Below are 16,649 nucleotides of genomic sequence, written 5' to 3' on the forward strand. Positions count from 1 at the left end.
GATTAATACATGGCAACGTGATAGGAGAGGAATACGTTCAATAGCTGTGGACGCGATTCGTGGGAATAAAAGGTAGATCTTCCCTTCTACCTTTCCTAAATTATCTTGGCGACGCGGCTAAAAATCAATGTTTAAGCGGAAGAAAAGCAATGTTCTTCGTGGAAAGCGACACGAGCCACTTATATATAAAAATCGACGAGGATGAATCGAAAGGGAGGATGGCGAAATGTTAATAAATGATAGGAGGGGAGGGAGAATCCGTAGTGGTGGGGAAGAAAAGAGGGGGAAAAAAGAAGAAGGAAAGAAGAACGAAATGGCACGCGAAGTGGCCGGGAGAGCGAAGCGGCTAAACGAAGCGGTGGTTGGTCGGCCTCGACGAGTTCCGCTTTAAAGATAACGAAGCGAGTTCTTCGCGGGATAAAGGTAGGTAACCGCGCCGCGGCACCTGTCGAGTGTTTGTCGAGACTGTCTCCTGTTAGGGCGACGGGAGGAGCGACAGGTGGCTTCGTTCTCTTTCTCCCCTCCAGCTTGACCCTCCTCCTCGCTCCTCACGACTCACGACACCGCGAGTGTCTACCTCGGTCCTCGCTATTACCCTCATCCGTCTTTTTCACCCTCGCCTTCCCTCTCCTTCCGAGCTCCGCCGCTCGGGGGTGTGATTTAAAGTGTAAACTTAAATATTCCAAAGTCGGCGTCGTCGTCTTCGTGCAAATAGATTCGATATTAATGGAGTGGCTCCTCAGCCACCAAAGGGGGGCTGGCGAGAAAATTCGCGCAGCATCTCTCTCGCTCTTCCTTCTCTCGCTGCACAATGGGGAGGAGAAAGGGAAGCGGAGGGGGGAGGTGAAGCAAAGAACGCTCTCGGTTAGAGAAAAATAAAGGAAGCTTTTATTCTTTACATACCATAGCAGGCGATACGAGTCGGGGGCGCGTCGAGGTCCCCCCGGGGGATGACGGCTAGCTGTGCCCCGCGGGGACGTCGGCGCGCCCGTCGACGGATACAAACGAATATCGGGAGGAAGATCGGGGTGACGTGGGTGGGTGGGAGGATACGGCGAGTCGGTGATCGTGGGGAGTGGTGATTGTGGTGGTTGTGGTGATGGTGTTCTTCGTCTCGTGGGTTCGTCGTCGTCGCGTCGTGTCCCATTCCGGTGGCTGGTCACGCGAGGATCGCCGCCAATTTGTGCAGGTTCATGATGGTGGTCGCGTCGCCCGGTTGCAGCCTCAACGCCTCGCTGTACGCGGCCGCCGCCTGCTTGTATTTCCCGTTCAGGTGGAGGATCGCGCCCAGGTTCGTGTGGCTGCGCGCCTCGTGCGGCCTCAGCCTCGCCGCGTGCCTGTACCACACCTCCGCGTCCTCCAGCCGGCCCGCCTGCCGAAGCGCGGACGCCGCGGCCATCGACAGCTCGTAATCGGATCTCGAAAGCTCCGCCGCCCGCAGCTGCTCCTCGGCCGCCTCCGACAGTCGGCCCTGGGACGTCAGGAACAGTCCTGCGAAGTCACGAGTACTCTCTCAAATTTTAAACCTCTTTATACGTGTGTATATATATATATGTATATAAAGTTTGGATCGGAGCTCTCGGATTAAAAGAGGAAAGGAAATAAACGTACAAGTAGTGGTCAAGGTTGCCAGCTACTTCCAAGTCTCGTCGAGGATGTATAAATTTCAGCGGTCTACCGCCCAATGACGCGTGGCCCCGCTAAGAGAGATAAACCGCGGGATTTTTTGCGGCTGAAAAACGTCTCTCCAGATTCCTTTTTCGTAGCCGCGGAGTGGATTAATCCTGGCCGCAAAGAAGAATCGGGCGAGCGATTGGCCGTTGGCCCATCCTCCGCGAACGGGGAGGAGACACGGATGGATATTCGAAAGAGTTGGTGAAAAAGCGGGCGGGGAACTGTTGCCAAACCGAGATCGGAGGAACGGGTTTAAAATGCGGTCGAGAGGGGAGAGGGGAGGTAAGCGCGAAGGGGAGGATGAAACGACACGAGTCGACGCTGCGACGAGCAGCAGGAATCGCGAAGAATTCCTTTCCGGAATTTCAATACCCGTCGATCTTCTTTCCGGTTGCTGGCTCTCTCTCCCCCTCCCCTTTCCCTCCCATTCGCATTTTCCCTCGTCTCCTTTTTCGATTGACGTGCCACCGCCTCCCTTCTCCGTTTTCACGCTCCCCTTCCAAAGAAAAATATTACACCGGTATTTAGAGCTCTCTTATTCCTCCTCCTCCTCCTGTTCCATTCGTGAAAAAGATCCTTCTTGCTCCCCCAATCGTCGAGGAAAAAACTGTGTTAATATGATCAGAAGGATTGGACGAATCTGTCGCGGACAAAATGTCGATTTGAAGAGAACGCGGTTGAAGATCATAGAGATCGAGTTTCTTTTTGCCTCGGTAAATTAACAAGTCTCTCTCCTCGCCACACTTTTCCTCCTCTTTCCGCGAATCGATTTTCAAAGGGGGGCGCGAAAATTAATGGGCGAGATGATACGTACCGTAATGATGGTGCACGCTCGAGTCGTCCGGCGCCAATCTACGGGCTCTCAGGAACCATCTCTCGGCCTCCAGCACGCGGCTCGACTGTGGAAAGAAACGAAAGAAGAGAGGAGAATCAGTGATCGAAAACGTTGGAAACGGTTGGAAACGTTGGCCCGGAAGCGGTCTCACCGAGTTGTGCGGGGTTGTAACGAAATTTATCCCGATGCGATTAGGGGCAACGAGAAACAGAGAGGATTCCGTTTCACTTGGCGCGCAGAGAGGAGGAGGAGAACCGCGTGAAAGATGGAAATGGAATTTCGATACGGTTCGGGTGGCGCGGAACCGATGAAAATTCACCGGCGGCGCCGCGATCCAAAGTCGACATTTATCGGTCAAACGTGCAATTACATAGTTTACTCGCCTATTGACTTTACATCGTATCCGAAGCGTGACGCACATCGTAATTCGCAATTTGGGAAACTTTTTTCCCAAACCGACTTCGGTATGGAAAGAGGATGGGAGGAATGTTCCATTTTGCGGGAATCTCGAGCGAATGTCGCCTTTGCGAAAATTTTCGTTTCGTAACGAAAGTTAATAAAGCCTCGGAAAGCCTATATACAGTCGAGGATATTTAGGATCGAATGTAATTCATCATCGGTTCGTTGGTTGACGCGTAGAATTAGTGGAAAAAAAAAAAAAAAAGAAAGAAAGGAAAAAAAAACTGAACTTCATCACCCGTAAATCTATTTCATTTACGCGCAATCAATTTAAAGTTATTTCACGGGGACGGTAGAGGGCTAATGGAAAATTGGCAATTCGGTAATATTATCATGGCAAGCAATCAACTATATTACACATTACCGTTAATGCGTCCCCCCGGAGGAGGACGGTATCAATCGATTATTCGATGTAATCGCGCCGGAAGACGAGAAATTCGATCGAAGACAGACAGATGAATCAACGAACGATAGATCGATGACGGCGATATCGATCGAAGCGAATCATCGAAGCGCAATACGCAAAAGTGAAAGCTCCGTTTGGAGATACGCGGGGTGGGGGAAACGATCGCGCGTTTCGAATCTCTCTCGGCTCGGTGAGCGCGATCGTCGGTCGGTGTTAGATACGTTTTCAGGAGAAATACTCGGTTTCCGGTCAACGATTGGCCGGGCAGGAACACGGAACGGTCAGTGGATCGAGCAGAATCAGCTTAACTGCGCGTTGTTTCCCTTTGCCGGTGTTCCCCCTTTAATGGGATGTGGGTCAGGGAGCCGGCCTACGTTCGACCGATACGTGGCGCCACCACCGCTGTCGAGCCTCGAGAAATAGTACTAACTACTTACGTGCCGAGTCGAAGGTTTGCTAAGTGATGTGGGTCGCTACGTGGTCAGACTACGGCGAACGAGAGCCCTGCAATCCCGGTTCTCTCGTTTTATATATCGTTTCATATTCGAACCGGGTAACTTTCGTTACCATTTATCTTCTCCCTCTTCCCTTTATCCCCTTCCCTCTCTCTCTCTCTCTCTCTCTCTGGTTTTTCGCTTTCGCGGCGATTGGATATTTATCACGGTTCAAAAGAAGAGGTGGGAGGGAGGAGGAGGAGGAGGAAAAAAAAGTAGCAGTTTTCAAAGAGCGTTACTTTGCAAAGAGCGTGGAAACGGCTGTCGAAGAAGAAGAAGAAGAAGATGGCGATCGAAAAGTTGGCCGATCCTCCCTACCGTTTTTCCAGCTTGGGAGTAGGGAGGAGGGGAAAGGATGTATCTCGGTGTCCGTACCAACGAAATTCCGCGTTGAACGATATTGGTCGGGCCGCGGTAAACTTGGGAACTGGGAATCCCCTCCCCTCCCCACCCCGCTCCGATGAAAGAGAACCGATCTAAAACTGGTAACTACTTACGTTTCGGGCCAAAAGTTTCCCGTAAGTGATGTGGGCCGGCACGTGGTCAGGCTGGCTGGCCAAACTCGCCTGGAACCACCTTTCCGCCTCCGCGTACTGTTGCAGCCTCGACAGAGTTTCCCCCAGAAGATTGTAAACGCTCTGTAAAACAGGGTCGATCGTCAGACTCTCCTAACCCCTCGTCGCATCCCCTTCTTTTTTCTTCCTCTCCCCTCCCTGGTAGAAAGAATCTCCCACCGTATCTCGATACGAAACGAATCCATCAACAAATCCTCCTGCGATCGAAAGATCGATACTTGGACGATCGCGACGACGAAACTTCGGTGAATTATTCTCGCGCGAAATTCGAAAATTCCCGATTTTTCGTGCTAAAAACGAGAACTATAAAAAGAAGAAGGAGAAGAAGGAAAAAAATATCGGCGCTTAACGAACGGCGCGTCGAAGGCGCGATTAATATCGAGGCGGTGTGCGATAAATTTGCGAGGAGGGAAGTAATTGGTTCGAGAGAGAGAGAGAGAGAGAGAGAGGGTGGAATCAGTTTCGAGAAGTTTTCTGATTTTCAGGACCGACGGCTGCTGCTAATGGCCGACGAACTGGAGGACTGGTGGAGGCACACGGCCCTCACACACAAACACATACACACGTACGCGTGTTTCACAGCACACGTAGCGGGAAGCTTTGAGGGGCTTTGGGCGCGCGAAGGATACGTATAGACGAGAACAAGATGGGAACACAAACGACTGGAAGCGTTACGGAACGACTAACACCGAAAAGCTTCTTTCCTGAGCTCGCGTCACCGAGTTGTAGGCTAAAACTTTTATGATTTCGTTCGTGTTGGGTCGGTGTGCGCGCGCGACCTCGAATAAGCAAAGGGAAGAGGAAAAGAGAGGGAGAGAGGAAAAGTCTCTCTCTCTAGCCGACGGTGGAAGACAAATGGCGAACGAGGAAGAGAGAGAGAGAGGTTTGGAAAGGGAACGAGGTCGAATATCCGACTAACTCGGATCGGAGGAGGACCCGATTGGACCGTGATTCGATGGATCTCTGGTAGAAATACTACTCGGTATCCGATCGAGGCGGGGTGGTGGTAATCTGTATCAGCTCGGGCAAGAATCGCGCGATTCATAAGAATTCGATCAACGACGCTTCGCTCGCCTCGTTCACATCCTCACGATGATTTATCGTTCACGATCGAGGGCTCTCCTCCGGGCTCTTTTATTCGTCGCCTCACGGATCAAATTGAATCCGGTCGAATCGATTCGAAACCGAATCGACTTTCATCGAGATTCGGGTTGAAATTTTGCCCGCACTTAGCGTTACTACCCTCGAGTAAAAAGGGAGAGAGAGAGAGATAGAGAATTCATCCAAGTTCTCCACGATTGAGGGAGAGCGTTCACCTTAAAAGAGTGACGCGACTTGGTTTCTTTTTTTTTCCTTTTTTTAAAAATACCGTCGGTGTGGATACGCGCAACCAAGCTTCTCGCCGTTTCGCTCGAGGAACTCGAGGACGGAATCTCGAAAGTGTGGCTTCTCCTTCCTTCGACACGGAACTCGCGTTGTTATTCGCTCGAACCAGTTCGAATGTTTCTCTCTCTCTCCTCGCAGCGTTCAACCCTCTCCTTCGTTGACGCGATGAAACCGCTTTATGAATCTTTATGCCTTTGCCACGCCTAGACACGCGTGTCTCTTTCGATTCCTTCAGTGAAATTGCAACGACGTTGAATTTGAATAATTTCGCCGCGGAAGCTGGATCCGTGTGTGACCGGTGGAAAACTTTAAAGAAGCCGAGCGAAACCGCGGCAATTCGTACGCGAGTCGCTAATGCGCTCGAGAAAGGTAAATACGGGCGGCAAGATTGCGCGCCCTCGTGCAAAGTTTAAGCCCTTGTTGCGCAAAGAGAAAGACAAAGAGAGGGAGAGAGAGGAAAAGGTCTCGAAACTCCATTGTACGGAGTCATTATTCACTTGGACTACTTTTGGAGAGAGTATTACGCGGCGCCGCTTTCAGCCGGGGGATACCCAAAGTCCCCGCAAGACGCGTGTTCTTTTGCACGCTCCCACGTCATCGACGCCGGGCCTCTCTCATTGTTCTCCTCGCGAGTTCGCTTCGGGATCGAATTCCGAGTAATTTCTTTAATCGTGTTTACCTTCTCTCCCTCTCTCTCTCCTCGCATCGCATACGTTGAATCGACGGTTTAATCGTTTTTTTCTTTCGGTCGAGTCAACGATATTTTCTTTTCCTTTTTTTCGCAATCGTGGAAGGCGTGTCGAATAGCTGTTGCGCGGTTACGGCGGTGGAAAGGGGGAAAAAGGAAGAGAAAAAGAAAAATCGATGCCACCTCGGTTTCCTCGGCGGTTTCCTCGGAAAAGCCGAGGCTCTCGAGAACGCCACGCGCTTTTATTTGTACGCAAGAATATCCGGTTGGCAACGAGGGAACGCGCATTCAACGCCACGATTCCGTTGAAAATACGGGCTCGAGTTACGGACGTTGGTTGGAACAAAAAAAGAGGGCGAGGAGAGAGAGAGAGAGAGAGAGAGAAAGAGAGAGAGAGAGAGAGAGAGGCGATGCGTCGTTCGATGTTCATTGTTCCCCTCGAGTGGGCTGTTTTCTTCCTTGGGAAAAATTAGGGGAATAGCCGAGCTCGCGTAAAAATCTGCCTATTTTTCCGGGCCCCGACTTGAGCAGCCTTTTCCAGTTTACCAGCGTTTCCAGACCCTTCGCCTTTCTTTCCTTCTCTTTTCTTCTTCTTCTTCTTCTTTTCTTTTTCATTAGCCAACCGAGCGATATCGAAAGGACGAAAGGAAAGAGCGTTATAACGTCGCCCGCCCGTTGGATGAATAGTTAATCAAGCTCGGAGAACCCGATTAAGGCGCGGGGGCTGTCAACCGGCCAAATTAACAGAACATTTTCCTTGAAATTTTCAGATTCGTCGCCAAAGCCGAATTGTCGACTCCTCGCCCCGGAATAATTAATCAAGGCGCGTTTCACAGCCCTCGAATCGAGAGGGAGAGAGGGATCGAACACGGTCTCCTCGGATATTTAGATCTTGGAAAATTCTCAATAATTTACGCGAATTCTTAAATCTTTTCGAAACGGATGAATCGGTAATCTCGCCCGGTCGCGACTAATTCTAATTTTAAGAGCGTTAATCCGACTAATATCCTCGACCCGTTCGCATCCCGTGAATTTTGATAACGTTACTTGTTGGATAAAACATGGATCGAAAAGAACATTTTTGTTCCACCACCATTCGTGTCTTCGAGAGATCTTTGACGAAAATTTCTAAACGGCTGGCAAAGAGAAACCTCGCCATTCCGAATATGCATGACGAGAGGAGGCAGCCTATTAAAAAAAAAGAAAGAGAGGAGGACAAAGGAGAGGAAATCCGACAACTAGGAGGAGGATTTTCCACGTCACTCGCGCCGAGGGAGGGAAAAATTTTCAAACGGTCCAAGTTAAGAATAAAGTTACTCGGGTAAGTTGCATGAATAATTCAAAGCGTTAACCGTAACGCTTTCGAGATTATATACGAATGAAACGGTTAATTATAAACTGCGAATAAATGTTACCTACACTTTAAATAAAATTATTACTTAAAGTATTCTCGCTCCGTTTTGAAAATTTTAACCGATTAATTTTTTCCTCCCCGATTTTGCCGTCAACTTTGCTCGGTAAAAATGATCGGCCGTCATCCCGCGACGATGTTAAGCAGTCATAAACTAATTATCGCTTACGAGATATAAAAATAAGCGGATTGCTAAGAATTGACACAGTAACCGAGGATACGAATCAAACAAAATTTCGATCGGTTTCTTCGATGTATCCAATGTCACTCTTCCACGAACAAACTTTATTCTCCTCCGTAGAAAGCAGAGAATTTAAGTAAAACGGGGCGTTGAAAAAGGAGTGGACGCCAAGGAATACGAGATCCAAAGGAGGGCCGTTTCGGTTTCAATAAGACACGGTTCCGCGCGAATTACTTCCAGCTTATCGATTGGCCACGGAGCTTGGACTCGTTTCATTCGCTCGATAATTACGCTCAAAGGTTTCCCCTCGACCAAGATTCTCGAAACGCACTCGTGGAGAGCGCGACCGCTTCCTCGTAGTCGTTCGCCTTAGTCGTCGTTGTGGTGGCTCGAGAAAGGGAGGGACAAATAATTAGAAGTCGAGCGGGCCAATTAGGCGAGTCACCGTGTTCGCTCGAGTGTCGAAAGGAGGAAACGAGAGAGAGAGAGGGAGGGAGGGAGAAAGTGAAAGGGTGGCGTGACGCAAGGGAACCCAATCGGCCGGAATAATTGGGTTAAATTGGGGGCTCGCGTTTCGCCCGTTTCAAATCCTTTCAGCCCTTGCCCTTGATTTACGCCTGCTTTTCCATTCTCCATCCTATCCCGCTCTGCGGTCGGATAGAAATTTCCCAGAGAACCCTCCCCTTCTCCTCTTCGCATCATATCTGGGCACGGGACTAAACGAGATCTATCCCGTTTCCAGACCGAAAGATTCGATTCCACGTCCGCCGGATATCTCTGCGTATTTATCCTGCTCACTATTTAAAAAAAAATGCGAATTTTCCCATCGATGATTGGTGGAGGGAAAAACACGATCCTTCCTCTCCCTTTCCATCGGAGGAGAAAAACGACGGAGGGAACGATTTCAATTAGCGGGTATATACGCGGGGTTGGACGAAAATACAAAGGCAATGGGGAGGGGAGGGGAGGGGGATTGTGGCGATTTACAACGCAAACGGCAACTCGCATAAATATTCAGGCCGGGGCTTCAACGGATTAAGATATATTCCCGACACGTATGCGGGTAACGACGCGTGCATGCAGCCGGTCGAGCGCCGGGGTGAAATAATATTTTTTTTTCGCTCCTTTCTCCCTTCTCTCACCCCGTTTTCTCTCTGTCGGGAGCGGGAGATTCGAATCGGGAGACGCCAATTTCCGAGTCCTTGCTTCCTCCTCTATGGTTTTAATTCCAGTTTTTTCCTGCTCGAATTCGGCCAGTTTTGACAGAAGTGAATCGAAACCGACGTTGTCGCTCGTTCCTGATCGATCGATTTCGGAGGCGCTTTCATTTTAGGAGAATGGAGATTTATATATATATATATATACGTAGAGTGCAATCAAGGATCATTCCATGAATAACGCAGTAATATTTTGTTAATTTAATACTTGGAAATGGTCGGTGGAGATCCAGGTACGATGGTAAAAGCGCGATATATTATATATATTTTTCATCAGCGCGAGAGTTTTTGTTTCGAGGGGGGGGATGGAAAAACGGGGACACGGAAACGGCGACGTTTTCGAAATTGCTGCTCTTGGACACTTGGGTAAAAATTCGCCCGTCGGGGCCCCGAACACGGCCGACGATTAATCGGGGCGCCCGATATTTTTTTGCCCGCCCGCCCTCAAAGAAACGTACGGTCTGGCGTTGTCATAGAAAGACGATTCCCTTCCTGCCCGCTAATGACGCCCGTTTTTCTCCCATCGTCGGCTCTCGATCGATTTAATCGCGGACAGCGCTTTCTCCCTCCCGCTAATCGCCTCAATTTCCTCCAAGAGTTCATAACAAAGAACTCTCCCCACTTTCGATTACAACCCTCTCTTTCTCCTCGTCTTTTAAAACGATCGTTACTCGCAGCCCCTCTCCTATCCCAAAATATGTTTAATATAATTCTCTCCTCCTTCTCGTTGAATCGTGGAATATCCTCAATCATCGTTAAACTCTTATCCCTTCAAATTTTTCTCCCTTTCAAATCCACTGCGGCTTTTTGAAAAAAATTGAAATAGGAGAGCGAGGGATAATTGAACGCGTCCCCCCTCCACTCCCTTTGAGCGAGTATCTTTGGAAGCATCGAGTTGGAATGGGTTTCCTCGAGGCGAAAAGCCGGCGAGAACGCGGTCCGGCGGGTGACCGCGGCCGCGTATGGTAATTTGCGAATTAATTCCGCACCGGAGTTGCATTAAATTCGCGTTAGCCGAGGCACGCGAGCGCGCTCGCGTGGTTGCACACGCCCGACTAGAGTAAACAATATTCGCGGAAAGGGAAAATTGATCAAACCCTCTCTCCCTCCCTCTCTCTCTCTTCTTCTGGGGCCACAGCTGGGTAAACCCAGCGGGCGAAACTTTCGAAAATTATTTCGAATTCGTCGGCTTGTATTAAATTTACATTAGATAAATACGGCGGCGGTCAGAGCCGAACGTTCGCGCCATTGCTCGAAAACAGTCCGATCTGACCGACGAAGAGAAAGAGGGAGAGAGAGAAAGGGAGAATGATTCAAAATTTACCAATCGATACTCTCGTTCCTCGTTTTTTAAAAACGAGCTTTTCTTGGAGAGAGAAAATGTATACGTGTATCGAAAAGAAAGAGAGAGAGGGAGAAAATCGTTCTCGAGTTTTTTCCCTCGATATTTTGTATTATCCCTATCGAATCTCCTCCCCCTTCTCGGAAGAGGAGAGGGATTGCGATCGATCGATCCCACGAAACGAACAATCAGACGACTGATTAGGAGAGCGCGTGGAGAATGGATTAATTTCTGTCTGCAATCCGATTGACGTGGCCGAGGAGGCGGAGGGGAAGGGAGGATCGTGCTTTAATTCCAGCCGCATTACTCGTTTCGTATTATGGTCGCGTAATATCGAATCGCGGAGGATCTCCCCGGGGGGACAAATGGAAATTCGTTGTCTCGCTCGGTGCGTATTTTACGATTCGCACCGGTGTCCCCGTATCCACCAATTGTTTAAATTACTATTGTACTATTGCGCCATAGAGGAGATGCGCGGGGAGAGAGAGAGAAAGAGAGAGAGATCATCGATCGAGTCCCCTGTCAACGATATATAATGGAAAAAGAGGGAGGAGCAAGCGGTGGAAATCGTATGGGAAAAAAGAAAGAGAAAAGAGGGAGAGAGGAAAAAGTTGTCGATCGATTCAAACCGATCAAACTGGTTACATAACATATTCTTGGAGAAAGAATTAGCAGGGAAAGTTGGAGGGGAAAAAAATGGAAAGGGCGGGGATCGAGGACTAACTGTGGAAATAAGTTGATATCAGGGGGCCGTAATGTCGAGGCGAGAAGGAAGAACGCCTGGAGGAGGAGGAGAGAAGGACGCGAGAGCAAACTCGATAACTAATACCGCCACGTTTGTCGAAGTTTTATTTCGGAGTCAGCTCGAATTTTTATTAAAGTGGAAGTATTTACGGCCACGAGTTGGTAAAAGGGAGAGAGAGAAAGAGGGAAGATAACGAGGCCGGGGCAATAGAATGTTTATTGCGTCTAGTTTCGCGTTGTAAAGCTAACGGGTGAAAAAAAGGAAGATGAGGAAAAACACGAGACCTGGCTAGTAGTTAAAAAGTTCTGTCCCGGCTAAAAGGATCTTTGCGTCTTGGATGGAACTTTCTTCTTCGTCGCTGCACTCAACCGCTCGTTAAATTATGTCGAATCGGACGGTCGAAATGGACGGTTGATTCGTCTCTAAAATGAATCTCTCCTCGAATCAGATCCGATTATCGATCGATAATTCGAACGGCAATTTTACTTATAATTATAATTATTGGTCGAATCTCGCCACGCGATCGTCACGGATCTAGAAATTTGGCGAAATAAGAGGCGAGCATCGAGGTGAAAATCGAGGAAATTCGATTATATTTGCGAGCACTCGTCCAAATAGCCGGCCGTTCGATTAATCTCTCGTTGATTGTCTTTCATTTGATCTGCTTTCGAAATTCCGTAGTCCGTGCTTTCGCCGACTATCTTTCTTTCTTTTTTCCTTTATCTCCGGGATTGAAAAACGGCGTTTCCTCTCGTCCCAAAATTATACAGCGATATATTCGTGCGGCGGCGCGAGAAACGGCCGAAACTTTTTTGGAAACCGTTCCCACGGGGAATCCACTTAAAAAATTCTCGGGGAAGAATCTCGATTAGGCGGGGTATACGAACAGGGGGCACGCTATCTGCAGCGGGCAGAGGATTTTTTCCAACCCGTTTATCCTACCGTTATCCGATTCAACGCGACGTTTTAATCAGACTCGAAAATTAACGCAACCAAAGTAATTATCAGTTCTGCTCGTAAATCATTCTCGGATAGCGAGAAGAGTCGAGCAGAGCGAGAGAGAGAGAGAGAGAGAGAGAGAGAGAGAAAGACACTACTCTGAGGAATTAGATCTCGAGAAGAGAATCTGCGGTGTGTTCCTTCGCGTTTTGGATCCGGAAGAGGAAGGGCCTCGCTTCCCCTTTTACTTTATCCGATCTTTCGATCGAGGGATCGAAGAAAGATTCCCGCCTTCCTTCGAAAAGGAAAAGTGCGATCCCTTCCCCTCCCACGATTCCCTCCGTCGAGAATCACGGATAATCGTGTTCCTCCTGCGCTCGACGGAGGACGAAGGGCGCGGGGACGCTTCTCTCCTTACCGTATTATTCCAAAGTTTCGCCCGATTTTCCACGCCAACGGGCGGCCAACCTCTGGACTCTGCCGGGGAAACCTGGAGAGGTCATCGCGATAAAACATCGGGAAACTGGCGAAACTCCGCTGTAATCTTGCCGGTGATGTTTTACCCTCCGCACACCTATACGCTTTCTCGGGCTTTCGTCGGTGCCACCGCCCCCTCTTCCGTCCCTTCGCCTTTGTGTACGTGCACGATTCCACCACGAGTCCCCCCTCCTCCTCCTCTCCTTTTGTCTCCCAACATGCCCGCCCTCTCTGCGGCTTTCTGTGTACGAGGGGGTCGCTGTATGCGCGCCCCTCCACGTGGACGACGTCGTAAAGTCCTGAGAGATATCGCACCACCGATTAGACCCTCGTTTCGGGAACTAAATTTCTCCGGGTCCCGAGCAACCTTTGCCCTCGCCACTCCTTCCTTCCTTCCTTCCTTCCTTCCTCGCCTATTCCCCGCACGTCTATTTTCGCACGATCCTCTCCACCCGAATCGAGGCCACTTTCTTTCTTTCTCTTCCTCCTTCTTTCCTCCTCGATCAGACTTTTATCTCTTGACGAGAAATCGATAAACGGAGAATGGTCGAGCAACTTCTCTCTCTCTTTCCGATCGAATATACGTAAATGAACCTTCTCGTTTCGTCGAGGTTTCCTTGCCTCGACATTTTTTTCGCCGTCTCGAGGTGTTCTGATTCTGAAATCGAGTTCGATCGAAAGATTCGTCTTCTTTCGAAAAGGAAAAGTGCGATCCCTTCCCTCTCGCGATTCCCTCCATCGAGAATCACGGATAATCGTGTTCCTCCTGCGCTCGACGGAAGACGAAGGGCGAGGGTGGGGAGCGGTCGCAAAATTTGGACGAAAGAACGGGGGAGGAAAGGAAAAGAAGAAACGAGAGGTCGTCGAGAGAGGTATCGAGTTTTAAATGTTTCGAACTCGATAATTCCGAACGCACAAAGGAAAGTGGCGAACTCGATACGAGGCCCCTTCCTCCCCCTCGAATATCATCCGTTTGATTTTGCAAACAACGTTTTCGTTTCGTCCCCTCTCTCAGATTTTTCTCCACCGCGACCAGAGGAGGAGCCTGGCCGCAGTATTCTTAAATATCGCGATACTTTGAACATCGTTTCTCCCTCCCTCCCCCTCCCCCCGTGAAATTAAATTTCCTCCGGTTGCTCCGGGATGATTTTTATCTCCCTCTCGTTGGTTCAATTGCACGGGAAGGAAATTGAATCGCTCGGAATTGTTTTCAGTTTGAGGGCCGAAGAAGGAGAGAACGTAACGCGAGAAAAGAAGGGAAAGAAGGAGGAGGGAAGAAAGAACGAAATTATAGTTTTATGGGGCCGGGGAAATATCGTGCGGGGAAAACCAAGGCCGATTATTTTTATGTCGTTTCGACGGGTAAACTAATCCGCGGAACGATAGCCCGACAATCTTTCCCTTCCCTTCCCATCCCTCTCTCGACGTGAATCTTTTCCACCGAGGAAAGAATTCTACTCCCTTTGTCTAACTTTTCGTCCGTCTCGATCGAATTAGCTTCCGGGTCGCAGGGCCTTGGATCTTGATCGCGGAAAATACGAGGAGCGTTACTCTTTCTCTCCGAGTGAATCTTATCCATCCATCTGTCCATCCATCCTATGCGAATAATCCCACGATCGTAAAGTTGCAGTTGAGATTCGACCAAAGCTAAAACCTCCAACTTTTATTAAACGTAAACTCTCACTGCTCCCTAGGAACAAAAGCCAGCCGGATCCTTTCCGCCTTCTGATAAGGATTCGAGGCTGCCCATTTACGCGAAGGTCGTACTCCCCTTTCGCGTTGAATCCCACGTGAATTTGGTCCGCGGATGAAAGGGAGGAGTAATAAGCGTCTTGAAGAAGGGAAGGAAGGAAGGAAGGCATTGCCCCCCGCTACGAGGATTTCATTACTTAAAAAGACTTGGCGCGAGTGATTCGCGCTCGCGAAACGCCCATGGAACCGCGGCGAGTAATCAAGGGGAGAAGATGAAACAGGCGCAGCTTCGGGTACTACTCTTTGAATGTCGCGCACGCTCTCAAAAGTTTCCCTTCCTTCTGCTGTTTCCGCTCTTCGGACCTCCGCCTATCACGACCGAGTTTCCAGAGAAACTCGAAACCAGCCTGTCACGAACGGCCGAACAAAGGGATCGTGGCCGCGTGAGGAAAGAGGAAAAGTGTTTTAATTCGAGCGAGTGGGCCGCGAAACCCGCTCGTGTCCCCCTTTTCTTCACGAGCGCGATCGCCCGAGATCTGGCGCGCGCGGAAAAAGTTGCCACGCCGCGCCGCGAAACCTCCGCTCACCAGGGGATGGCGAGGAAGAGGGGGGAAGCAGAAGGAGAAAGGAAAAAAATGCGGCTGAGGGACGGCACAATGGACGGTTCTTCTGGAAGATTAAAGTGCGCTGCTACGAAAGAGAGAAAGAGAGAGAGAGAGCTGTTGGGGGAATGGTTGGCGTTAAAATTAAAATTGCTGACAGAAAACGGGGGTACGGTCCACCTCGGCGTAGCTCGACTCGACTCGAGGCGACTGGAAATGGGCCGTGTAATTTAAAAGCAGCTGCTCGAAATTGACTTTTTCAAGAAGGAGAAGAAGAAGGAGGAAGAGAAGAAGAAGAAGAAGAAGATGGTTAGAACGTTGTCGATAGAACGTCGTTCTTGCGGAAACTATTTTTTTACAGGGAGAGAGAAAATTTTCGTTAAAAAAAAATATTCGCTTTTTTATTCGCTCCAAGATCTGGCTTCAACAATGTTTAATTTGCCAACCGATCCCAGTGCAAATTCATACGTGCACGTTTACAGGTATTCGAAATTTGACGCAAACGCGTGTAAACACGCGTTTGAGAGCGCGCTCGAATCGTTTCCTCCCCTCCCCCTCCGAAATCGTTTCTCGCGTTTCATATTTTCGCCAGGTGAATCGGAAACGGCGTGACGCGTTTTTACCACTCGGGGCTCTCGATTGCGCCTCTCTCCTCGTTAATTACCGGCCGCATCGATTATTCGTACACAGTACAGAGTTTCTCGCTCGCACCGTGAAAAACGAAACGATAATCGCGATATTTTTCCGTCCTCCCCTCTCTTCTTCTCCCCTCCCTGCAACAACGTTTCGTATGAAAATTCGCGAGCACGCGAATGATGAAATTCGTCGTCCCTTCGAACCCGAATTCGCGGATGTTCGATCATCCGGCGAACATCCATTTGTGCCGGGTTGTTAAATCGTTTTTTTTCTCGACGGTTGAAATCGCGTCGAAATTTTTGTGAAACGGAACCCCCCCCCCCGTTATCATTTCCATTCGCCTGAGGGAGGAGAGAGGAGGGTGAAGGAGAGGGACGAGAAGTGCTCTTCCAGAGTTTCGCGCTTCGCTTCGATAACGGGAGAGAAAAAAAAAGAAAAAAATATCAAGATCGACTCTTCTCATCGATCGTTAATCCGGCACGATTTAATCAACCCCCGGTTAGAAATTTCATCGGCGCGTTTTCTCCCTTATTTCGTTTTTCGAGTAAGTACTCTTCTGGATCTGGTTTCGGTTTATAAAAGCTGTGAATCTAGCGAAGAACCGCCTCCAGGGAGCGGGGAAACTCCATCACAGGGACGGAGAGAGAGAAGGTGGAGGGGGAGGAAAAAAAGAGGGACGTCGGAATGGAACATTATCGACTCTATTATAGCACGGGTACGAATACTCCCTGGCTCCGGTCTCGCTCCCCAGGGTAACCCTCCAAGTGTTCGAAACGCGAGCGCCACGAACGTGACGTTCGATTTCACCATTTTCGGAGCCTGGCCCGACCTCTCAAAGACGTTCCACACCATCTCGTCTCGTGAGGAAAGGGAGAGAGGAAAAAAAAAGA

At 49.4% G+C, this 16,649-nt stretch overlaps 1 protein-coding gene across 4 annotated transcripts in view; it reads right to left on the bottom strand.

The window, feature by feature from the left end:
* Nucleotides 1-864: 864 nt before the first annotated feature.
* Nucleotides 865-16,649, bottom strand: part of LOC408787 (transmembrane and TPR repeat-containing protein CG4341) — a 127,118-nt gene continuing 111,333 nt past the window's right edge. For 2 of the 4 annotated variants that reach the window (XM_392318.7, XM_006567200.3), the window contains exons 8-10: nt 4,366-4,506; nt 2,489-2,573; nt 865-1,491 (exon numbers count right to left, since the gene is read on the bottom strand). In XM_392318.7, the coding sequence (XP_392318.4) occupies nt 1,160-1,491; nt 2,489-2,573; nt 4,366-4,506 (558 nt within the window). In that variant the 3' untranslated portion in view covers nt 865-1,159. The remainder of the gene's footprint in view (nt 1,492-2,488; nt 2,574-4,365; nt 4,507-16,649) is intronic. The other 2 variants (XM_006567201.3, XM_006567203.3) reach the window with 2 other exon arrangements.

Source organism: Apis mellifera, linkage group LG4 (genome assembly GCF_003254395.2).
Source record: "Apis mellifera strain DH4 linkage group LG4, Amel_HAv3.1, whole genome shotgun sequence".
Lineage (NCBI taxonomy): Eukaryota > Metazoa > Arthropoda > Insecta > Hymenoptera > Apidae > Apis > Apis mellifera.